The sequence below is a fragment of the Talpa europaea genome, assembly GCF_964194135.1.
Source record: "Talpa europaea genome assembly, chromosome: 9".
NCBI classification, from domain to species: Eukaryota; Metazoa; Chordata; class Mammalia; order Eulipotyphla; family Talpidae; genus Talpa; species Talpa europaea.
In genome coordinates this window covers 94,673,872-94,698,589 of record NC_140076.1, presented here as the reverse complement: position 1 = coordinate 94,698,589, position 24,718 = coordinate 94,673,872, and the positions used below count along the sequence as shown (strand labels likewise).

The following is a 24,718-nucleotide window of genomic DNA, read 5'->3' as shown; positions in this document are numbered from 1 at the left end:
GACTCCCAGTCTCCATAATTGCAAGAAAGAAATTCTAATTGTTGATTAGCCACCCAGTTAGTGGTATTTTGCTACAGCAGAATAAGACATGGGTCAAAGATTTTGACACTTCACCGAAGAAAATATACTGGTGGCAAATGAGCATATGAAAAGATGTTCTACCTCATATGCCATCAAAGAAATGCAAATTGAAACACTGAAACACCTTTGAAACTACATACTTATCAGATTGGCCAAAATCCAGAACACTGACATCACCAAATATTGGTGAGGGTATTGAGCAAGAGGGATTCTCATTCATTGTTTGTGTGAGCACTAAACGGTACAGCCAGGTTTAGTGGACAGGTTGATGATTTCTTACAGGAGGACAGGTTGATGACTTCTTACAAAACATAAATTTATGTCTGATGATTTCTTACAAAACATAAATTTACCACATAATGTAGAATTGTGCTCTATGGTATTTATTCAAAGGTGCTGAAAAACTTATGCCCACAGAAAAACCTGCATGTGGATGTTTGTAGCAACTCTATTAATAACAGCAAAAACTTGGAAGGACCCAAGTTATCTGGAAATGGTAAAACTTGGAAGGAACCGAAAGTCTAGAAATGGTAAAACTATGGTGGCAGTAAAAAGATCAGGAGTTGTGGGGGTGGGAAATAACTTGAGTACAGAAGGCTTGTAACGCTATAAAACTGTTCTGTATAATACAGTAATGCTAGATGCAAATCATTATCATTTTATCTAACCCCACAGAACATACCAAGAGTGAACCTTAATGTAAACTATGGACTTTCGATGATGTATTAATGGGGGCTATTCAATTAAAACAAATGCACCATTTTGGTGGGAGGTGTCGATGATGGGGGAGGTTATGCATGTGTGGGGGCAGGAAATACGCAGGAAATGTTTTCCTCTCCATTTTGTTGCAAATCTAAAATTGCTTCAAAAAAATAAAATGTATTAATAAATTTAAAAAGTAAATATAAGGAACCAGGTATGCCCTAAAGAGAAGCTAAGGCACTGAACACAAATTATTCAAAGAGCAAAACAGGGCTGCAGTAAAGACGATGATGTTGCAAAAAATTTTCAATTTTAAAAAGTCAAGCTAAATGGACAGATGAAACCAGTAATGAGTTATAACATTCAAAGGCTGTCAAAAATACCTGAAATGCAAATATTTTTCTATATAATTAAATATCACTGTGCCAACGATATATAACTACTACCTACATTTCATCTTTTGTTCAGTCTCAAGCACAGGTGGCACTGCAGTGTGAACTCTCTTGCCAATCCTCTTACTTGTGGGAGGCACTGTTAACTGATTTAAGGCATTCTTTCCCATTAAAGTCTTTCTCAATATCATATATCAGGAGGCATATCAATATACCAGTATTTGCCATGCTAACTTTAAAAATTCCCCTGTTGTTTCAGTTTCAGGAATTTCCAAGACCAACAAATTATTTTGCAGGAAAAGACAAAATAAGGTAATGGGCAGTGAGTTGCATGAGAGCAAAATTTTAACCATTTCTTTTCCTCTTTTTTTAGTCCTTCAGTTCATCAAGGCATATCCTTTCTCAATAATCCAAATTATTCTGTTTACCCTACTCCTTCTCACTCACTAAAATTCTAGTCATACATGCTACCTTGCTTTGCTGTTGCTCAAAGAAAACAAATGACACTGCCTGGCTTGGTGATTAGTCTTGATTGTTCCAAGGGATATTTATAACTCCCACTAAGAGCTTTTTTGGCCTAAATAATTGCTTACTTTTACAACAGTGTTTTATCTTGTTGACTACTTTCAACTCTACCACTTCCATTTGTAGTTCTCCTAAACCACATCCTCACCTAAGTTTTCCTGGCTAAAATTATTCAGTGCCATGCTGCTAATATTTGGGTCTACACCAGGATCTGAGTAACACTGTAGAGAAGGAAGTATGTGTAGATATGTGAATCTCAGCTGGATTCTTACACTCAATGGTTAACCCACAGAGTATGTACTGTGATTCAACAAATTCTTTCAAAAATATAATTCTGAACCATTACAATATATGTGTGGATTATGCTGGGTATATTAAATAATAGAAACAACAGGTTCCTATTCTCAAGGATCATACTATGTAGTATAAGAAAAACGTGTGTTCCGAGAGTTTTACAAACATTAATCTTCATAAATATGATGCAGTTACTATATGACCCCATGTTAAAGACAAAGCACTTGAATACTCAGAGTTAAGTAAATTGCTGAAAGTCACCCAGCTAGTAAGTAGAAAAGCCAGTAATTAAATCAAGACAATACGGTTCATAAGAACTACACTGTTGCATCACATAATGCAAAATTATGTGGTAGGTACCGTGAGAGAGCGCTGCTACTAGAAATTAGAGAAGCTGAGCAATGAAGAAAAGCTTCAGATTCAGTTGGACCTTTTCACCCTTTCTCCTTTCCTTGTAAGGTCTCTTAAAAGAAATTTGCATTTGTCGTTTTTCAATTCCATATCTCCTGTTCAGTTATCAACCCTCTGCCTCCTGCAATCTGTATGCATTACACTCAACTGAAATGGCTCTTGCTAACATCACCAGTTACCAAAGGACTGATAACTTAATGGATGTTTTTCAAGAGTTCTTATTTTTCCTTATTAAAGAAGAAAAAAATAATCAGGATGAAAAGAGAACCTGAAAGAGGAATAAAATAGGAATAAATCATGGAGCAAGGCCTTGATGAGAGGATGGAATCAGCAACATAGAGGGTATTATTAGCAATGGGGAAGCAAAGAAATGGGAGAATATATGAGAAAAAATATGTTAAAGGAGACTGCTAGATGCCCTTAATCATTTCAGTTAAGAAAGTTAAATTACCTACTACAAATCTGGCTCAAAGAGAAAAGAAGGTCTGAACATACCAGGCAATAAGAAGCAAAGAAAAAAACTCCATGAGCATACAGTTGAGCCTAGACAGAATGAACTGGAACAGGGTCAAAGAAGCACAGAGAGCACACGCTGCAGTGCCAGACAGATTTGGGTTTATATCCCAGGTATCCCTTTCATACCATACACACACACTTGTCAAGTTTTCTCAGTGGGTAACTCACTAAACCTAAATCTGAGCCTTACTTCCACTGTCCATGAATTGGTAAAATATTTTCCCGGGGGGGTGGCACAGTGGTTGAGCACTGGGCTGCAAAGCTGCCTGCAGCCTCTGCAGTGCCAGTTCGATTGCCAGCTACTGCTGGCGAGGATCCCACATGGTGCACAGACCTCTCCTATCTCACCCACTGTTCCCCTCAGTAGTGTATTTTGTCAGTCTACCTATTCTGTTCCCCGCTCTGGCTCTGGTAAATTCTCTCACCCTCCCACACTTCTGACTGTACCCAGTGCTTGTATAAATAAATAAATAAATCTTAAAAAAAAAATATTTTCCCAGGGATGCTGTGGAGACTGGCTTAAATGAAAGTTTACCTAATATGCTAATGGTCTCATCTGACAACTTTACCCAATAATATGAGCAAAAGCACAGGAAAGAAAAAAAAAAGACAAGGATGGGATGGTGAATATGGTAGAAGATATGGAAGAAAAACACCGGGACCTAACAAAAGACACCGGTGAAGGACCTATACAAAGAAAGTTATACAACACTGTTAAAAGAAATAGAAGACGACACAAAGAAATGGAAAGATATCCCTTGCTCATGGATTGGAAGAATTAACATTTTTTTTTGAAGATTTATTTTTATTTATACAAGAGCTAGAGTACAGGCCAGAGTTGTGAGAGGGTGAAAGGATTCACCAGAGACAGAGTGGGGAGCAGAATAGGCAGACAGACCGAAGGTACTGCTGAGGGGAGCAGTGGGCGAGACAGGCAAGGTCTGCCTCGCCATGTGGGATTCTCCCTGGCCAGCCGGGAAACAAACAAGCGCTACGGAGGCTGAGGACAGCTTCACAGCATGGCGCTTAACCCACTGCGCCACTGGAGTGGATGAGAATTAACATTATTAAAATGGCCATCCTACCAAAAGCAATATACAGATTCAACGCTATTCCAATAAAAATCTCAATGATGTTCTTCAAAGAACCAGAACAAATACTAATGAAATTCATATGGAACCACAAAAAAATCACGAATAGCCAAAGGCCTACTGATGAAAACAAAAGAGAAAGGAGGTATCACACTTTTAAACTTCGAGCTATACTATAAAGCCATAATAATTAAAACAGTTTGGTATTGGAACAAAAACAGACACACAGACCAATGGAACCGAACAGAGAGCCCAGAAATAAAGCCACACTTATATGGACGACTAATCTTTGACAAAGGAGCAAAGAATATGAAATGGAACATGGACAGTTTGTTCAATAAATGGTGCTGGGAAAACTAGACCATCACATGAAAAAAAATGAAACTAGACCAATACCTCTCACCGTGCACAAAAAAATCAACTCAAAAATGGATAAAAGACCTGGACATAAGACCTGAAACCATAAGATATATAAAAGAAAATATAGGTAAATCACTACAAAGCATACATCTCAGTAACATCTTTTTTTTTTTAAAGATATATTTATTTATTTATTTATTTATATAAGCACTGGGGTACAGTCAGAAGCGTGGGAGGGTGAAAGAATTCACCAGAGCCAGAGCAGGGAGCAGAACAAGCAGACTGAAGAAGTACACTGCTGAGGGGAGCAGTGGGCAGCAGGAGAGGTCTGCCCGGCAAGGCTACGGGCAGCTTCAAAACCCAGCCCTCAACCGCTGTACCACCAGGGGAGGCCCATCAGTAACAGCTTTAAAGACTCATCACTCAAAGCAAAGAAAGTCAAGGAAAAACACCTGGGATTACATCAAACTGAAAAGCTTCTGTACAGCAAGAGACATTAACCAAAACAGAGAGACACCCCACTGATTGGGAAAAAATTTTTGCACTCCATACAACTGATAAGGGACTGAACACAAAGATATACAAAGAACTCACACAATTCAATAAAAACAAAGTAAACAATCCAGTCAAGAAATGGGCAGAACTAAAAAGGAAATGCAACAGGCATATGAAAAAATGTTCAACATCCCTTATCATCAGGGAAATGCAAATCAAAACCACATTGAGATACCACCTTACACCAGTAAGAATGGCACATATTAAAAAAACTAGCAACAATAAATGTTGGCGAGGATGTGGTGAAAAAGGAACTCTGCTACATTGCTGGTAGGAGTGCAAACTGGTCCAACCACTATGGAAAGCTGTCTGGAGGTTCCGCAGTCTACTAAAAATGGAGCTACCATATGACCCAGCAGTTCCACTCCTAGGGATCTACCCAAAGAACATAAAAACATTGATTCAAAAGACCACTTATATCCCTGTGTTTATTGCAGCACTATTCACAGTAAGTAAAACCTGGAAACAACCCAAATGCCCAAAAATAGATGACTGGACAAAGAAGATTGGTATATATACACAATGGAATATTATTAAGCAATCAAAAAAGAAACTCATGCCATTCTCAGCAACATGGATAGAGCTAGAAGGAATTATGCTTAGTGAAATAAGCCAAAAGGAAAAAGAAAAATATCAGATGGTTTCACTTATAGCAGGAATAAAGGGGAACCAAATAAGATATCAGTGTAAAAAAATAACAGTACAAAACACAACAAAGCAAAAACGGACAATTATAAATCACAGAAATACTGCAGGGGAGGAAGAGAGGGGTCAGAGGGAGGAAGGGAGGAGCACAGGGGACTGAGGTGATGGTGCACTGGGGAAGGAAACTCTATGGGGACTACACCTGAGGGGGTGGGGGGAAGCTAATATTGTTTAAAAATGAATGATGTAAAAAAATTTAAAAAAGAGAAATAAAAAAAAAGACTGGTATTGTTTGAGAGAACAATACTGTAATTTCTGAATGCAGACTTAAGAAAACAAATTTAATGAGGGTCTGCAAATCTAGACTAGAGCTAAGGTGGAGACAGGAGGTCAAAATGAGGTCACAAAGCACACTCAGGAGTAACAACTGTAGATGAGATAGAGGCTGTGGTCAGAGACGGGAAGCTCTTAAAGATCTTGGAGGTAGAATAGTTCCAAATAAGAATGAAGTTCAAATATAACTCAGTCAAGGAGTAATCAAAATGTTAGCATTATTCTAAGTCTTGAATACAATCCAAGGCAGTTTTGTGAGAAATCTGCTGCTGAACAACTTGAAGTTTTTGAGAAAAACACAGACATAAAAAGAAAATTGAATCTCTAAAGAAGGCAAAAGGTGGCCTCCCTGGTGGCACAAGGGATTAAGACGCAATCTATGAAGCTGTCTGCAGCTACTGCAGCACGAGTTCGATCCCTGGCAAGGGAGCTACATACATAGCGCAGCAGACCTCTCCTGACTCGCCCACTGCTCCCCCCAGGAGTGTATTTCACAATCTGCCTGTCTGCTCCCCACTCTGGTGAATCCTCTCACCCCCCACACCTCTGGCCTGTACTGCAGTTCTTGTATGCATAAATAAATAAATCTTAAAAAAAGAAGGCAAGAGGAAAATAAGAATATATATTAAGAGTCTACTATGTGCAAAGTGGGCTTTTGTGATAATAAACACCTAACATAAAATTTACCATCTAAGCCATCTCAAATAACTTATTTTTACGGTGAGGAAACTGACACCGAAAAGTCAATTGACTTCCTAAGGTCACTACAGCTAGCAAGCATAAATTTATGATTTGAACTTAGGTCTGTCAAAGCCCAAGCCCTTTCATGGACTCCCTGGTGGCCCAGACTTATCTCAGCACTATCACCGCTATGGCCCGAGTTCAATCCCCGCCAGGGAGCTGATCCACATACAGCGCAGCAGACCTCTCCTGTCTCACTCGCTGCTCCCCTCAGCAGTGTAGCTCAGTAGATCTACCTGTTTTGCTTCCTACTCTGTCTCTAGTTAATCCTCTCTCTCTCTCTCTCACATGCGCGCATACACACACACACACACACACACACACACACACACACACACACACACACACACACACACACACCCAGCTCTGGCCTACACCCCAGTTCATCTACATGAAAAGAAAAAAAAAAAAACAAAGTCTAAGTGATTTGTACAACATACTGTCTTCTAATTAAAGATCAAAAAAGCTGTGAGAGGTCTCTCCGGTGGCCTAGGGGTTAAGTATCAGCACTATTAACATGATGGCCCACCATGACAGCCCACATTCTCTCTCCAGCGAGGGAAGATAACCCACAAGGCATAGCAGACCTCTCTTGTCTCACCTGCTCTCCCCTTGGCAGTGTATTTCAGTAAATGCCTGCTTTGATCCCCACTCTGTCTCTGGTGAATCCTCTCACTCCCTCTCCTCCCCCCACCACATACACACCTCTGGCCTACACCCCAGATCTTCTATGCAAAAAACAACAACAAAAAAAAACGCTGAGGACACCACCTTTGCTTAACCTTCTCCTAGGAAAAATCAATATACTTTAGGGCCTCCCCAGTGGCGCAGCGGTTGAGCGCTGGATTGCGAAGCTGCCTGCAGCCTTTGCAGCGCTGCTTCGATCCCAGGCTACTGGGCGAGGGTCCCACATGGCGTGCAGACCTCTCCTGCCGCCCACTGTTCCCCTCAGCAGTGTACTTCCATCAGTCTGCCTGCTCTTCTCCCCGCTCTAGCTCTGGTGAATTCTCTCACCTTCCCGTGCTTCTGACTCTACCCAGTGCTTGTATAAATAAATAAATCTTTATAAATAAAATAAAATGAGACACTTGGTTTTTTAAAGAAAAAAATCAATATACTTTACAAGTTACTGTTTTTCTCTCCTTTGCTTCATTTTTCTGATTTTAAGTAAAGGTGGTAATGGAAAACTACACTGAATACTGTCTCTACATATTTTATGAGTGACCTGAATACCCTCCCTGATTCCCAATCTATGAAATGGAGATTGGTACCTGACACTAAAACAAACTAGATTTGAGTTTAATAAGGTATTAATTGAAAGGGTCAATACAAACTACAGTTTCTTTTTGCTATGTGCTGTTTGAGAAAGGATAAGGCACTAAGTTATGTTGTTCTTTATTTTCTATGCTTCCTTAAGTGAAATTCAAAAGCTTTTTGTATTTAAAAATGCCATAACTCTATTTTGCATTTCCTTCAAAGTTGATATTGCCCTAGTGATAATCCTCAATTTGAGATAAACTTAATTTTAAGAACAAAAGTTATCAGTTTCTGTTCCTTTTCTCCTTAATAAACTTTTTTCTCTAAACAAACAAACAAAAAAGGTAATCACTTTAGTTAAAATATAACTTCAAACTGGTTCTTCACATTTTCATTAAAATAGGTTATTAATTGTAGCGTTAGCAAAATAACATGCCAAAAAACATGTCTAAGTGTGCATGTACATATGAGTATGCACATATATATATTGCTTAGAGCAAGTGATATGTAAACTAACACTAAGCAACAGACTACGATTACCCTTGTGATAGAAATTTTTCAAATATAATTTAAGGCATATATAACATATCCTGCTTCATAAAGTTTTTATTCTGTATACCAAGCAACTGAGGTGACTGTTCAGGAAGAGGTTATAGAAGTTGTTCTGCAGAGGTTTTTGGCTTCCGCACCTCTGAGATTATACTGCTTATTGCCAAGAAGCATGTGTGAAAATCCCCTACTCTGGGCCACATGATGGCGCTTTTAGCTCTGTCAGCATTAACCATTCACCTCAATTTGATCTTTTAAATCATAGTTTTGATTTTAACATTTGTCCTTCCTTCTTGTTGAACTCCTGATTTTGTAGGTTACAAATTCATGAAAACTCTCCTCCTTCAAAGACTTCTTGGAGTTTACAGCCAACCAGACAGGATTTATAAATACAACTATGTGACTATCGAAATGAACACAGTCTCAGCAACAAAACTATATGTGGTCTGTTTCTGGTTACCAAATGGGGGAAAAATTTCGAACTCACAAGATGAGAAACATCATAATGTGTCACGATCCAGGCCATGTAGGTCAATGATTTGTTTCTGATAGGACACCAGCTATTTTTTCACGCCTTAATAAAAACGAGGGACTAGAAAACCGTTGAGGCCTTTTCTTGACTCTAAAGCTTTGACAGATGTATGGAGGCAGAATTCATGAACCTGTCTAAGCCTTTCTTAAATATACGTATTTATATATATTTAATGATGTAGTGAGTTTGCTGTGGTGTAACTTTAAGGGATACAATAGGTTTTAGTATTTTCAGAACAGGGTGAATAAATTTATGTCATTCTCATAACATTAAAAGACCAAACTGAACCAAATTCAATATTCTATTTTCAAATGATGTGTAAGATCACCTGAAGATGTCAACTTCAAGTGGTTCCACACATATTATAAAACATTTCTGGCTTTTCATAATTTAAAAACTTTGATCTGATCTTTTATCAGCCTCCACCTTTACAGACTAAAAAGTTCAAATTATTTGAGTCAGTAACTTTTCTCTTAAATTCTTATGTGAAGCAGCCTTCCCTATAAGGTATTTAAATTTCCCTAGTTTTATACTAACAATATTAATTTTCATCATATTTATAAATAAACATTCCCTTATCTAGTAAACTTTCACTATAGTAGCTGACTTAGAACTGAAAAACATTAGAACTAAAAGGAACTAAGAAGTTAAATGCAATTTTATACTCTACAAAAAAGGAAAAAAGGAAACTGAGTTTTATTATGGATAACAAATTTTCCTATAGTAAAACAACTAAAAGCTGAGTTAGAACCAACAATAGTGTTCTTAAAATTGCAAATTGGAACTAACCTATTCAGTGGGCTACTATCAGCACTAAGGAAGAAAAAAAAAAAGTAGAAAATATTTGAGGTTTTTCATGTAGTGAAGATATGATTATTTCATAAAAACTTTTGTTTCAGTTACATATATGTTCGGACCATAATGTGAAATGCATTTATACAGTGGTCAAACTGTTTAGAAGTCACTGCAATAAAACATCTAATTCTATGAGTGGATTTTAAAATTCTTATTTTAAAACTGTGATTATTAAAATTATAATGATGCAATTTATTACTTATTATGATGACTCACTTTAAGCTAATAAAAATTTCTGCATTAAATAAATACTAATTGTGATTTTTTTCCCTTAAAAGATAGGTTCTGAATGTTATATCCATAGCATATGTGAACAAACTTTATTTTAATCATCACATTTCTGTAGCATTTATATGAGCAACAGCTAGACAAGTTTTTTTTAAAAGAACACTGAATTCTAGAATTGTGTTTAGTATGTTAAACAAAATAATTCTTTGCGGAAAAACAGTGCCCTCTAGTGGATTCATGAAATAAAGCGACACTCCTCAAGGAATTAATGAATCCACTAGAGGTTTTGAAGCAGATAGGAGGATGAGCTAAATGAGAGTGCTAAATTTAAGCAGAGAAGCTATCTTTGGGAGCAAAGTTAAGGATAACTTTAGAAAGTACGGTTTAACAAAAAGGAATGGAATATGTTGCTGTTGGAGGGCTGAGGAGGCTATGGGCAGGTCCAGTGAAATAGGAGAAGAGAGTGATAGTTTAAAAAGTGCTGTCAGTTTCCCACTCACTTTCAACAATGCTAAAATCTTTTGTCCTCTACACAAGAAAGTCAGACAGGTTGGCAGAGAAACGATGAGCAATTCAGTCTTCATTAAGCTTGATTCCATTAACAAAGACCAGTGGGTAGTATGTTTTACATATTCTCAACTACACAGGATGGATCAAGCAGCTAAAGGTATAATCAGCAAAGGTAGTCATCGGTACAGTCAATGCTAGTTGAACCTATAGTAGAGTCATTTTACCTTATTTATTAGGTAAAACTGCTAAGGATTTTTAAATGCAAACATCTTAAGTTAACTTACATCTCACTAAACTTACATCACTAGATTTATTCAGCACAGATCCTATCTAACCACAAATAACACTGCCTTGTGTTATTAATATTCTCTACCAAACATGAGTTATTTGGGACATCTCATTAATCTAAGCCTTTGGAACTTTCAGATAATACAAATCAAATATAATTTTGTTACTTATACCATTTGCCCTTCAACAATAAATTTTCTCTCAAACGCAACAAACAGTAAAATGTTTTAAATATTTAAACATTTCCCAAGGAATTCCCACAAACTTTTTTTTTACTAAAAATGACACTAAATTGGCTTTAACTTCATAAGATTTTGTATTGGTTTTTAATAATGATTAAATGAATTAGTAACCTAAACTTTTTAACTTAGTACATAGTTTCCTAAAACTAAATGAGTTTAGTTGGATTACAAGATCCTGCATCTTCTGAAAAAAAAAAAAAAAAAAGTAACATTCTTACTTCAAGATTATTAATAGCATTAACTCCTGGCATAGTAGGAAGCCAGAGATAATGTTCAGGCTTTGTGATTAAAGCTAAAACAGCAAACAAGATTTGTATGAATTTCTGATTCAAAGTATAAAATCCCCAGTAGTTACGATAAAAAAATTACCATTTCCCCACAATTACATCGTATAAGTGGTAACATTCTACAGAAAACGAGGCCTGCTCTCTGCAGATCTCAAAAAGCCGAAAGAAATAATTAGAATACATGAACAAAGGTACACATAATAAAATAAGTTACCTTTCTTCTTCTCGAACCCATACTGGAGTTTCAGGAATTTGTGCTTCAAAAAATTTAGATGCTTTATAACAAAAATTGCTGCAAAAACACTGAAAAGAACATTTTAAAATTAGCAAATTTTTTTTTCTTATTGTGAAACATTAACTAATGTACAGGAGAGAATGAGAAACATATATACGTAGTTCAGAAGGTAAAAATAAAAATGAAGAGGGCCTCCCTTGTGGCACAAAGGGTTAAAACACAGCACTATGAAGCTTTCTGAAGCCATTGCAGCATGAGTTCAATACCCAGCCAGGGAGCTACCCACATGGTGCAGCAGACCTCTCCTGACTCGCCTGTTGCTCCCCTTAGCAGTGTATTTCCATCAATCTCGCTGTTCTGTTCCCCACTCTGTCTCTGGGGAATCCTCTCACGCCCCCCCAAACCTCTGGCCTGTACCCCAGTTCTTGTATGTATAAATAAAATCTTTAAAAATAAGTAAATAAAAACCAAGGAATATACCAGCCAAGGTTAGAAAAAAATAGAATATCTTTGAAGCCCTCCTCATTCCCCAGAGGTAACCACTGTCATAAATTTTGTCACTCATTCCCTTGCTTTCCTTTACTTACGCTACCAATATATACATACCCTCATAAAATATCAGTTTTGCCTAATTTAAACTTAGTCTAAACAGAATCACATTGTTATGTATTCTTGTTTTCTTGTGTTTCACAGAACATAATTCATTCATATAGCCACAGCTTATTCACTGTGTATCATATTCCAAAGTATAAATATTCACTGTTATATTGTTTATAGAGAACTGAACTGTTTGTAATTTTCTATTATCACTGCAATGTCATTATGACTCCCCCCCCCCATAAATTGGGGTAAGATACACAAAATTCACCACTTCAACCATTAAGTGCAAAGTTTATTATTCAAGTACATTTGCACTGTATACAACCATCATCACCATCCACTTTCAGAACTTTTATCCTTTTGCAAAAGCAAACTATATGCAATTATTAAACCATAAGTTCCCATTTCTGCTTCCTCTGTCAACCACCACTCTACCTTCTGTCTCTATGAATCTGACCACTCAAGCTACCCCATCTCAGTGGAAATCATCTAATTGTCCTTTTGTGTTCACTTATTTCACTTAGCATAATGTATTTACAGTTCAACCAGTGGTGTACCATTTGTCAGAATTTCCTTATTTTTTCAGACTGAGCAATAATCCTTTTTATGTATTTACCATTATCTTGTTTATACAATTGGGAACATATATAGAGATATGTACTTGTGCACATGGGCAAGGATTTCCTTAGATGATATAGCAAAGAATAGAAAGGACTAATCATAAAAAAAAATGCAAATTTGACTTTAGTAGATAACGTCAAACATTTCAATTTTCATTTGACCAGCAATATAAAGAGTTCTTAAGTGCCTCCCTGGTGGGGGTAGTGGTTAAGTCTCAGCACTATCACTGCTACGGCTTGTGTTCGATCCCAGCCAGGGAACTAACCCATATGGTGCAGCAGACCTCTCCTGTCTCGCCCACGGCTCCCCACAGCGGTGTATTTCAGCAGATCATCCTGTTCTGCTCCTCACTCTGTCTCTGGTGAATCCTCTCACTCCAGCCCCCACACCTCAAGCTTACATCCCAGTTCTTCTATGCATAAATCTTTTAAGATTTATTTATTTATGCATACAAGAACTGGTGTACAAGCCAGAGGTGTGTGGGGTGAGAGGACTCATCAGAGACAGTGGGGAAGAGAATAGGCAGATCCACTGAAATACACTTCAGAAGGGAGCAGCGGGCGAGTCATGAGAGGTCTGCTGTGCTATGTGTGTAGCTCCCTTGCCGGGGATCGAACTCATGCCGCAGGGGCTGTGGACAGCCCCACAGGCTATGTCTTAACCCCTTGCACCACTAGAGAGGCCCTAAATCTTTAAGAAGAAATACACACACACACACACACACACACATTCAAATCTTTGTTAATTTGGGGGCTGTGAAAACATAATTCAATGTATTTTTTTATTTGTTATTTCCCTGACTACTGATAAGGTTGAACATGTTCACTGGCCATTTAAATCCTTCTATAACATTTTTCTATTAGGGTTTTTTTTTTTTCATATAGAGCATATATTTTGATTATAAATCTGTGGTCACATATATATGAGAAATATAACTGATTTGTAGCTTCTCTTTTACTCTTTTTAGAAGTTCTGATGACCAAATGTTTTTAATTTTAATTTAGAAAATTGATCAATTTTTCCACTATGGTCTATAATTTTCTCTTATTTAAGAAAATTCTCTCAGGCCCTCCCTGGTGGCGCAAACGGTTAAGACGCAATCTATGAAGCTGTCTGCAGCCACTGCAGCACCAGTTCAATCCCCGGCCAGGGAGCTACTCACATGGCGCAGCAGACCTCTCCTGACTTGCCTGCTACTCCCCTCAGCAGTGTACTTCACAATCTGCCGGTTCTGTTCCCCACTCTGTCTCTGGTGAATACTCTCACCCCACCACACCTCTGACCTGTACCCCAGTTCTAGTATGCATAAATAATCTTTAAAAAAAAGAAATTCTCTCTAGTCCAAGTTTATAAAGACACTCTCTTCCTTCTTGGCTTCAAAGGTTTGTTTTCATATTTAGATCTTTAATCTACCTAAAATTGATCTCTGTATGTACTGAGCTAGGCGTCAATTTTTATTTTTTCCATATGGATAATTTTGCCATTATAATTGAAAAATTCATCCTTTTCCCATTAATCTACAAGATTCCTGTTGTCAACAATTAAGCATTTTTATATGAGGTACATCTGTTTCTGACCATCTATTCTGATCCATGATTTACTCACCATATTTGTACCAATATGCACATTTAATTTTTAAATGTTCAAATGCATTAATTCAAAGTTTTTAACACCTTGAATGAAATATTAATAAAAACAAACTTTTAATGTGGCTGTTTTCCAAAAAATAACATTTTAAAGTTTTTTAAAGTATAATATTAAAAATTAACTATCACACTGAAAATAGCCTTAAAACTTACCTTTCTTTCAGTAATATCATAGACTTTGTTGGTTTTGGTAGAAATTTTGTATTTCTGTTTTGGTACCTAAAGAAAAGAAAGTACAGCTTACAAAAAAATTTCAAGTAATAAACATGAACTTTATGTTACAAGATTCATTGACATAGTGTATCTTTGACTAATCCATGTCAATTCGTTCAGACCTCAATTCGTTCAGACCTCAGTTTCCTTTCTTGCTCTTTTTTTTTTTTTTAAGATTTATTTATTTATGCATATAAGAGCTGGGGCACAGGTGGTGAGAGGGGGGTGAGAGGATTCACTAGAGACAGAGAGGGGAGCAGAACAGGCAGACTGACTGAAATACAATGCTGAGGAGAGCAGCGGGAGAGACAGGAGAGGTCTGCTGCACCATGTGGGTTGCTCCGCCATGTGGGTTGCTCCCTGGCTGGCCGGCCAGGGATCGAACTTGTGCTGCAGAGGCTGCGGATTGCTTCATAGTGCGGTGCTTAACACCCTGCGCCACCAGAGAGGCCCCTTTCTTACTCTTTCTACAAGTATTTTGCTAGGTATTAAAAAAAAAAAAAAACTAGATTTTTAAGGAAAAAAATTAGTTACTTACAATTCCTAGCTTCTTCTGACATAAGGGATAACCACAGAGTTTGATGATGGAACGCTCATCGACGACATCACTGTAGTGAGCGGGTGTGATAAACTTCCCCTATAATAAAATGGGAGGAACAGTCCCCCCCCAACCAGGTTATTGGGAACTTTTATTTATCAGTTCTCTAAGTCTTATCAATCTCATTTGAAAACATAGGTTTAACAGTACCCATCTTAAAGTTTGGTGTTAGAATCAGAGGAAATAAGGCAAAGCACCTAGAAAAGTGCTTGACAGAATAAGCACTCAATGTCAGCAGTTATTAAAAAAATACCAAAAAAACTTCTGCCAGGAGACCGTATAATCACAGTAGAGTGTAATCTTTGTAGATTACACAGTTCATGAAAAAATCTGAGTCAGAAGGAAGATGTGGTGTTATAGCTAATTGTTTTACCAAGGCAAAATACTGATAGTATATCTGCATTAGTGTATATTTATATATATGTATTAAGTATTACTCTAAAATGAAATAATAATTTCACCTCTCTCCAGCAAATCTTAAAAAACAAAGTATATTGATGATGTCATAACTCCTGAACAAAATCTACCAGCTTAAAACACAAACTATACAGGAGAATAGTGAAGTGATGATTACACACTAACACCAAATATTTTCCTTTGACATATTCATATTCAAATAATCTCAACTCATGTCCCATAACTTGGAGGAGATCCTTCTGAACAAGTTTCTCTGTTTTCACAGAGACTGAAATACTTTTTATTGGTTGTGATCTTATAGGGGTTAGTACTTTGCATTGTGAAATACTTTTTATTGATATAGATATTTGTTACAAAAAACATTTCTGGCTTGTCTTTGTTTTCTTTAGTATTATCACATATGTATGTTCTGATGAAATTACCTATACAAATTTAAATATTGTCATGTTTACATTCCTAGTGTTTAGAAAAATCTCAGAGCCACACAAAGATTAAGCTTACCATGGAAGCTGTACATTCTAAATTTTCTTTTTTCTCTCTTAAGGATTATAATATAATAAAAAGTTCCATTCAAAATTTCACTGCAATAGTTATTAAAGAAATAAAAAATGCAATTATAATTCTTTTATAAGTTAAATCATAAATGGCATATACTTCAGGCTTTTAAAAATCAAAATTAATGGAATTACACTCATAAAACTAATCTTGTTACTATAGTAGGTCAACAAAGAATATGAAAAATGACATGATCATTAGTGCAAACATGATGAAAAATCAAGATTAGCAGACTGGAGAAATGAACTACTACTGAGAGGTAAAATATGCATGTTATTTTTCATTAGAAGATTTTAAAGTCATACAAGGAATACATACTAGCTGATCATTTTTTAATGATTTTTGGTTACCTATATCTAGTGACTGAGAACAGATTTAAAGATTTTAATAGAGCAAAAAAGTTTTGGATGGCACAGATTTAAAGATCTTATACTAAAAGTAATTAGTCAACACATACACACTCTCTTAGGAATTCTTCTGTAATATTCTCTTCTAAAAGCTGTTCAACAATATGTAGAGCTTTTCTTTCAAACTCAATCTTCTTTCTCACAGCTGCTTCTAGTTCCGCTTTCCTGAAATTAAAGACAATTATTTAAATTTGTTCTACCTGTAAGTTTATCATAGCAATTTTCTGTTTTAAAGTAAAATACTAAAATAACTTGCTATTTTGCTATTCAAATTAAGTATGTATTTTTTACTACTATTACTTTTGATCCAACACTTTTCAAAAAAAAGAAATAAGCCACTTGTTGCACTACACACACACAGAAATCTGCCATAATTAGAGGATTAAATACTTTCTACCACTCAGAGAACAAGGGAGAACTATAGAAAAAAAAGTAGGTGAAATCTTTTTGCCAGTTAGTTTCTACGTTATCATTCCTGTGTAATCCTAAACAGACAGGCTTTTTCGCTGAAATCCTTAGAAATCATCAAAGATTAGAGAGGAAAAATATGACTTTGGCTGTTCTTACAAGTAAAAATTTCTTTGTCAAATCTTAAGCTACCCGAGGATAAAAGCTGACTGAAGTTACGAAGTAGGACAGAGTTGCATTTGCAAGAAGTATTTATTTTTTTATTGTAAGTTCTCATTAAATAACTGTATTGACATAAATATGTCGTTCATGAAAACAACAATCTTCCTGGGAGGACAGCATTGTCTTGTCCTGAGTGGGACTTTGTCAGCCTTTGCTGGTTCCCTTATACCATGGAACATAAAAGCTGAAGCTGCAGGACAATGGTTCTCAATCCCAGCAGCACATCCGATCTCTGAGAATAGGGATTGGTTATTGTTGTGTCTTAATAGTGTACCAAATAATCTTAATGTGCAACAGAGTTGAGAATCACTGCCAGAGAACCAAAAATATTAACCATCTTGGGGATATTTTTTTTTTTTTAAGATTTATTTATTTAAACAAGAACCAGGGTACAGGCCAGATGAGCGGTAGGATGAGAAGATTCACCAGAGACAGAGTGGGGAAAAGAACAGGCAGACTGACGAAATACATGGCTGAGGGGAGCAGCAGGCAAGACAGGAGAGGTCTGTCGTGCCATGTGAGATTCTCACTGGCCAGCTGGGATAGAACATGCACTGCAGAGGCTGCGGGACAGCTTCACAGTGTGCACTCAAATGCCTGTACCACCAGGGAGGCCCCATCTTGAGGACTTATTTTCTCCTTTTCTGGTTTCTATTTGCCTACCAGAATAACCGTTGCTGGTCTCCTCAACCCTGACTTGACTCTCCACCTGGAGAGTACTCACCTTCTCTCCCTACTTTTATTGACTTCCAACATTTAATTCCTTGGGTAGAGCAATGTTTTACCAAAAACAATCTGTAAAAAAGTTTTTTTAAATAAAAAAAATTTTTAAAGTGCAAAAAGATTCTGAAGGACTTATACAGGATTGCTAACCACTTATTTTACCAAATAGAGACATTAAAATAAGTTGTAAAATAATTCACAACTAACACCTGTTCTCCCACTGTAGTGCCAGCAAGCACAGTGCAGGTTCTCTATCGATAAAGGTAGACAGGCAAAGGAGAGACCTGGAGCTCTCAGTGGCTTTTTCAGTCTTTAATGCTCTTTCTACGCCAACTGTCGTGGGGCAAGCCCATAGGCTGGCAAGGCAGGGAGGCTGGGGGGGTTGGGGGTGCAGGGGCTAGCAAGCCTCCCAGCCCCCAGTGAATTTTTACTCTCTCTTTGGGCTCTCTCTGGCATTCTCTTGTGGTCTCTCGTAGCTGCCGTAGCCGCTCTCGGCCGCAGCTGTCCTGTGTGACGCCACCCTTGTAACCTCAGGCTCAGGTGTGCACACCTGTGCATGCCCACACCATACTCCAGGTGTCCACAATCAGGCAAGAGTACCCCAAGGCCACGCTCCCAAGTGTCTCCTGCATTAGCACAATCAAGGTCACAGGTAATAGCCGCAGACTTGACCAATCTTCATTTACCCTACATCCACCATTTTGTAAAGGCCATTCTTTTTTTTTTTTAAGATTTATGTATTTATTTATACAAGCACTGGGTACAGTCACAAGCACGGGAAAGTAAGAGAATTTACCAGAGCCAGAGCAGAGAACAGAATAGGCAGACTGACAAAGTACACTGCTGAGGGGAGCAGCAAGCGGCAGGAGAGGTCTGCGCGCCATGTGGGATCCTCACCTGGTGGCTGGGGATCAAACCGGTGTTGCAGAGGCCGTGGGCAGCTTCACAACCAAGTGCTCAACTGCTGCGCCACCAGAGAGGCCCAAGTAAAGGCCATTCTCAAAAAAAGAGTAAGACGTAAACATAGACTAAGGTGATTCTTGATATTCAATATGAAAAACATTCTTATTTTTTTCATTTTGCTGCTTACCAATAAAAGCCATATCATGAGACAGGAATTGCAGACTTAAAACCATTGACTACTTCAACCTACAGGTAATAGGGATACTCCCTTTAACTGACGGGTACTCACAACTACTTCTCATGGACAGCCTGTCTCATCGCTGCCCTCTGCCCCAAGTGTAACAGGTATTTTGGTACAGATCAATGGTTCTCAAAGTTTTTTGTTTCAGGATTCCTTTATACTTTTAAAATTAGCATTTTTGCTTATGTGGATTATATCTGTCAATATTTACCATAGAATTAAAAGGGAAAACATTTAATAATATGCCCACAAATGTTAACATAATTTTAAATGGAAATTTTAGCAAGTGGAATTGTTTATATTTTTGCAAAGTTCTTTACGTTCTGGCTTAATAGTACTCAGTTGGATTGAATGTAGAAGTATCTTTCGGCTGGAACACATTGATAAAGGATCATGCTCCTAAACAACTATTTGCATTTTTAATTGTTACAACATCCTGGATGATCAGTTGAAAATACATTTCAGTATATCTGTATTTCTCAACTTGTAGTGGCCAGGATAAAATATAATCTGCTCAGTTTGTGGTCAGATCAATATTGAGGAAAGCCACAAATTACTATCATTAATATTAACTAAACTTTACTCATGGAGAATTTCCTGAAGCCAAGTCAGTATAACCACAGTGTTTCATAGGGAAAGGCTCTTCCAAACAGTTCACCATTCCCAGATGATCATCATTCCTAAGTGCTTAAAACTTCCAGAATTTAAATTCCATCACTTTCTGATAAGTTTTCCCATTTGTGCTTAGAAATTCTAAATTTCTCACCATGGCCTACCAATTATTATAGAAACCTGCCTCTCCCTCTAAACTTTTCCTGTGCTCCTTCCACTCAGAATGCTGCACACCACCATGGGCGTCTCTCCTCTTTTTGAACTGACCATTATATGTCTTGTCTCAAGAGTCTTCACACATACTGTCACCATTGGCTAGAGGTCTCTTCTTACTCCTCTTTTGTCTAGTTAATGCCAACTTAGCCTTCTGGCCTCAGCTTAATTCCTCAGAGAAGCCTTTCCCTGAAAATTCCATCACCTGCCCTGCCAATCCACAACTAAGCGGATACTCCTTAAGAGTATCAGTCTTTTCCCTTATAGTACTTATCACAATTTATAATTACATAGTTATTTGTGTAATTGGTATTTCTCTGTTCTACTGGACAGGAACTGTGGCAATTCTGTTCGAAACCATATCCTCAGGATCTAACTCAGGTCTGGCATATCTTACACTCAGTAAATAACTCTTTAAAGAATGAGTAAATTAAGGCCAAATGAGCATTTCATAAAATGATAAACCATGTGTAGGGTAAAGAAAATATCAGGCTTTTCTGCCCTTCCGCCATCAGGATAGATGATGGATCCTTGTCCTGAATGCATGCCTGATGGCGGGCACCTGGAATAGGGTGTGGGCATAGGTAGATGGGATTCAGCTGAGCTAAGACTGTGCTTTTAAGGGCGGCATCATGGGGACTCCAGTAGCAGCAGCAGAAGCCGAAGCAGAAGCTGAAAGAGAAGCCGAGAAGCAGCAGAACGAACGCCAGAGAGCCCAGATAGAGTGAAGACTTGCCTGCCATATGCCTGGTGAACCCCAATAAAAAACCTGCAAAACTACTGAGGATTCTGACTCCTCCTTTACCCGGTCTGCATGGGATCAGAGAACCTGCCCTGTGTCCTGTCCTGCCTTTACACCATGAATGTATATATTTTTAATAATCTTTGTAAAAACTTTGTCACAGGAGATAAAATGGCCTTTTAGGAGAAGCCCAGAAGTACAGTGCTACTTTTTGCTGAAAATATGGACATGATGTAAACAAAGCACAGAAAAGGTTTCCTGAACTCTTGACTTACAAAGCAAAAAGAGGAGAGTATACCTGAAAAAATGAAAAGGGAGTACCTGCTTTTCAGGAATGTTTATTCTCATAGCACCTTACTACAGATACTCATACGTTCACCAGCAATCTAAGAGTCAAACTTGGTTTTCTTAAAGCCTGGAGTAGAGGGATGCATAGCCTAGTGTTTCCAGGTTTGCCCCTTTTCTCTCATAATTTTCTCTAAGATAGTACACACATTATAGTTTTTAAAAAATGATTCCCCTAAGAAACAGATAAGTGAATGCAGTTGTCCAAGTAGTTCTCATACCTTTCAGAAGCATCTTGTTTCAAAGTACTTGTCCTTCTAGTATCTACAATTAAGAAAAACAAACAACAGGTTCAGTCCACACACAGTAAGTTACACAACAGAAAGCTGCCCCAAAGGACTGCAGACGGCGTTCTTACCCACACACTTCATTTCCAACCCTGCGTGAAACCAAAACAAGGAATTCAGCTTGTTGTTGTAACTTAATTATTCCCAAATTTTTCTTGGTTGAAAAGTATCTCTCTTTCGGGACTGAATTTCCTCGTGTCACATCATTAAGCGCTCCTGAAAACCCAAGACTCGGCTTGTAGAGGCCGCGTCCCTCCACGCCCCAGGGCTCGCGAGCGGGAAAGGAGGGGCCCCCGTGCGACCCAGACCCGCGCTCCGTCAGGGCGGCTACAAACCAGCCCGCGGCCGCCGCCCCACTCACCCACCCACCCCTCTGGCACCCCAGTCTAGCGCCCCGACACGGCGGCTCCCCCACCCCTCAGAAACAGGGCACAGCCCAGGCAGGGGGAAGTCCTGGCCGAGCGGCGCCGGCCGGGGGCTCCGCAGGAAGCGCCGGGCCTTCTCCGCCCGAGCCCGCCCCTTTCCGGGCGGGCCCCGCGCGCCTCCGCTGGGGACCCAGCCGGGGCTCGTTCCTCACGCGCAAACGTGGCGGGAGGCCCGTCCTACCTGCGGTTCCTCGGGAGGCGCGGGGAGACCGGGCCCGGTGGCCGCCGGCCCGGGCCCGCGCCGAGTCAGCCATGGGCGCGCCGCGGCGGGGAGGGGGGCCCGGCCTCCCGCCCGAGACTCCGCCCGCCCTGGCGTCGCGCGGGGCGGGGCCGCGGGCGGGCGGGGCCGGGAGCGCGGCCTGCGGGGCGAGGCGGCGGAGGGCGCGAGGGGCGCGAGGCCGGCGGGTAAGTGGCCCGGCCGGGAGCTCCCGGCGCCGGGGACCCGCGGGCTGCGAGCGGCGGCGGAAGGGCCGGCGTGGGCGGCCGACGAAGCCTTGAGGCGGTGGGCCCCGAACGCCGAGGCGGGCGGCGGCGGGAGCAATGGCTTCCCTCGATGCCGCCCGCGCGCGGTGGGCTCCGTCCGCGCTGGACCCCGTCTCCGCGAGGACCCCGCGGGCCCGCGCCCCTCTGCGGGGCCGGGCCGGCCTTCCTGCCGCGGGCGCCCAGGGCTGCGGGCGCCGGGGGTTGCTCCGAGGCCGCCGCTTGCCACGTCCCCGTGCGAGGTAGTGATTTCTCGCGCTGGGTTGGGTATTTTGGAGGCTGCTTCCCCGGCAGAGAAATGCCCCCGTCACACTTGGGGTGGAGGGCACGTAAGTGGACACCCCTTTCGGGAGAGTGGAGTTGCACACCAATTTTTGTCAAGTGAAACATTAAAAATTAAAATTTATCTGATGGCTAGAACCGATTTCAGGCCCTTTTGGAAATTTTTTTCAGGGAAGGCATGCTTTGCTGTTTTAAAACCCTTTTTGCTATATGTTTGTGCTGTCTCGTGAGTGCTCGACAAGATTTTTTTTTTTTAACTCTCAAAACTTTATTTCTAATCTATACTCCCGGAAAACTTAAAAGATCCAAGTTTTTTTTTTGATGTTTTTATTTCGTAGGCTAACATACTTGTAATAGCATTTCAGTTTTAAAGCTTTCCATTTTCTCATGTTTATTAATAATTCATCAGCATAAAACAGGTTGCTTATACTTCAATTTACTATCAGTGATAGTTAACAAGTGTGTCTTATGTTAGTATATTTCAGTTCAAAGCTAGAAAAAATATCAAGGAATGGCTGTGGAGGAACTTCAATCCATAATAAAGAGATGTGTAAGTGGTTTTTGTTTTCGTAAAGTTAAATACCTTTCCAAATATGGAAAGACACAGATTATTTTTAATTACATTTGCCTTCACTTAAAATGTTTATCTTCTTTAATCCTTGCTTTTTATGATCTGTGAATAAATAGCAGAACAGGAAGACAGATTGTTATATTTTTCCAAGTGAAATACTTGTCTAAATAACCTTTGAAATTTTAATACTGATACTTAGTGTAGATTTCTTTAGCAGAGTGGATTTCTAGCTCTTCCATTAAAGTATTAACTGGGTTAATCATAATTTTCATATGCATGCTTATATACAATTATATCTAGAATTTAAACTTTTCCTATTTTTCAGAGATAAAGTAAATTTTTATTTCCCTAAGTATTTTTTTTTTTTAAATTTTGTTTCTGCCAGCAAATACTAGAAGAACAGGACTTTAAAGAAGAAGATTTTGGCCTATTTCAGTTAGCAGGCCAAAAATGCATAGATGAAGGGCATGTAGACCAGCTAATAGAAATTATTCAAAATGAACAAAATAAGGTAAGTACAATCTGTGTGTATTCTTTTCACTTTTTTCTAGGAAGAGGATAACTTCACTATGCTATTCACTCATTTATTTACCAGACATCTGACATTTATACATCAGACATCTAACATCAACTCAAATTTGCACCCCAGTAAATTGTTGAATACAAAAAAGGGAAATAATCATATACAGACCTTTAGCTGCTTACATTGGTGGAAAAGAAACTTGTAAATAACTAGCAATAAAAAGGCAGAATAAATTAAGTAAGAGTTACAGTTAAAGTATAAGAAAAGTACATTAGACGAGCTCTGGGGATTGTTTCTGGCTTAGGGATCAAAAGTTGCATTTGAATGATTAATTTTCACTGAGAAATAGCGGTATCAGGTGAGCTGTTCCGTTTTGATGATTAACGTATTCTTTTCCTCCAGCCAGATGCATATGGATCCTTAAGTAAAACAGTATATTGTATGCATATATTCATAATGGGAGATATGGATGACCTTACTTGCCAGTATCAAAGTCTGAGAAATCATTTTGCACAATGGGAAACCACCTTTTTGGACTTAGGAACATTTTTCCTGGCACAGTGTTAGGAACACTATCAAATTTTGTGTTTTTGAACTCACCTTATATGAAAGAAGATCATTTTCCATACATTGTTTATAGTTTTGTTTTATATGAAAGTTTCCTTTGTGCTAGCATAGTCTAGTCATGCTGGCCTTTGATTATATCTAGGGCAACTTGATCGTATAAGAATCCTAAAACTTTTAGGGACTCCCCTGGTGGCGCAGCGGTTGAGCGCTGGGCTGCGAAGCTGCCCGCAGCCTCTGCAGTGCCACTTTGATCCCTGGCCACTGGCGAGGGTCCCACATGACACGACAGACCTCTCCTGCCGCGCTTGCTGCTCCCCTCAGCAGTGTATTTCGTCAAGTCTACCTGTTCTGTTCCCCACTCTGGCTCTGGTGAATTCTCTCACCCTCCCACACTTCTAACTGTACCCAGTGCTTGTATAAATAAATAAATAAATCTTTTAAAAAAAAATCCTAAAACTTTTAAATCATATTGTTTTAGAATTTCTTGG

The 24,718-nt window shown here is 38.9% G+C and overlaps 2 protein-coding genes across 4 annotated transcripts in view; one reads left to right on the top strand and one right to left on the bottom strand.

Moving 5' to 3' along the window:
* RPAP2 (RNA polymerase II associated protein 2) overlaps window positions 1-22,061 on the bottom strand; it is a gene marked incomplete at both ends in the record, with an annotated part of 74,734 nt that extends 52,673 nt beyond the window's left edge. Inside the window, 6 exons of the mRNA XM_084242430.1 lie at window positions 11,609-11,697; window positions 14,650-14,715; window positions 15,248-15,346; window positions 16,737-16,851; window positions 21,317-21,359; window positions 21,989-22,061. Of these exons, the coding sequence (XP_084098556.1) occupies window positions 11,609-11,697; window positions 14,650-14,715; window positions 15,248-15,346; window positions 16,737-16,851; window positions 21,317-21,359; window positions 21,989-22,061 (485 nt within the window). The remainder of the gene's footprint in view (window positions 1-11,608; window positions 11,698-14,649; window positions 14,716-15,247; window positions 15,347-16,736; window positions 16,852-21,316; window positions 21,360-21,988) is intronic.
* A 1,019-nt stretch (window positions 22,062-23,080) lies between these two features.
* The window catches only part of GLMN (glomulin, FKBP associated protein), a gene marked incomplete at both ends in the record, with an annotated part of 28,106 nt that continues 26,468 nt past the window's right edge, over window positions 23,081-24,718 (top strand). For all 3 annotated transcript variants that reach the window (XM_084243079.1, XM_084243080.1, XM_084243078.1), the window contains 2 exons: window positions 23,081-23,119; window positions 23,526-23,651. In XM_084243079.1, coding sequence (XP_084099205.1) covers window positions 23,081-23,119; window positions 23,526-23,651 — 165 coding nt within the window. The remainder of the gene's footprint in view (window positions 23,120-23,525; window positions 23,652-24,718) is intronic.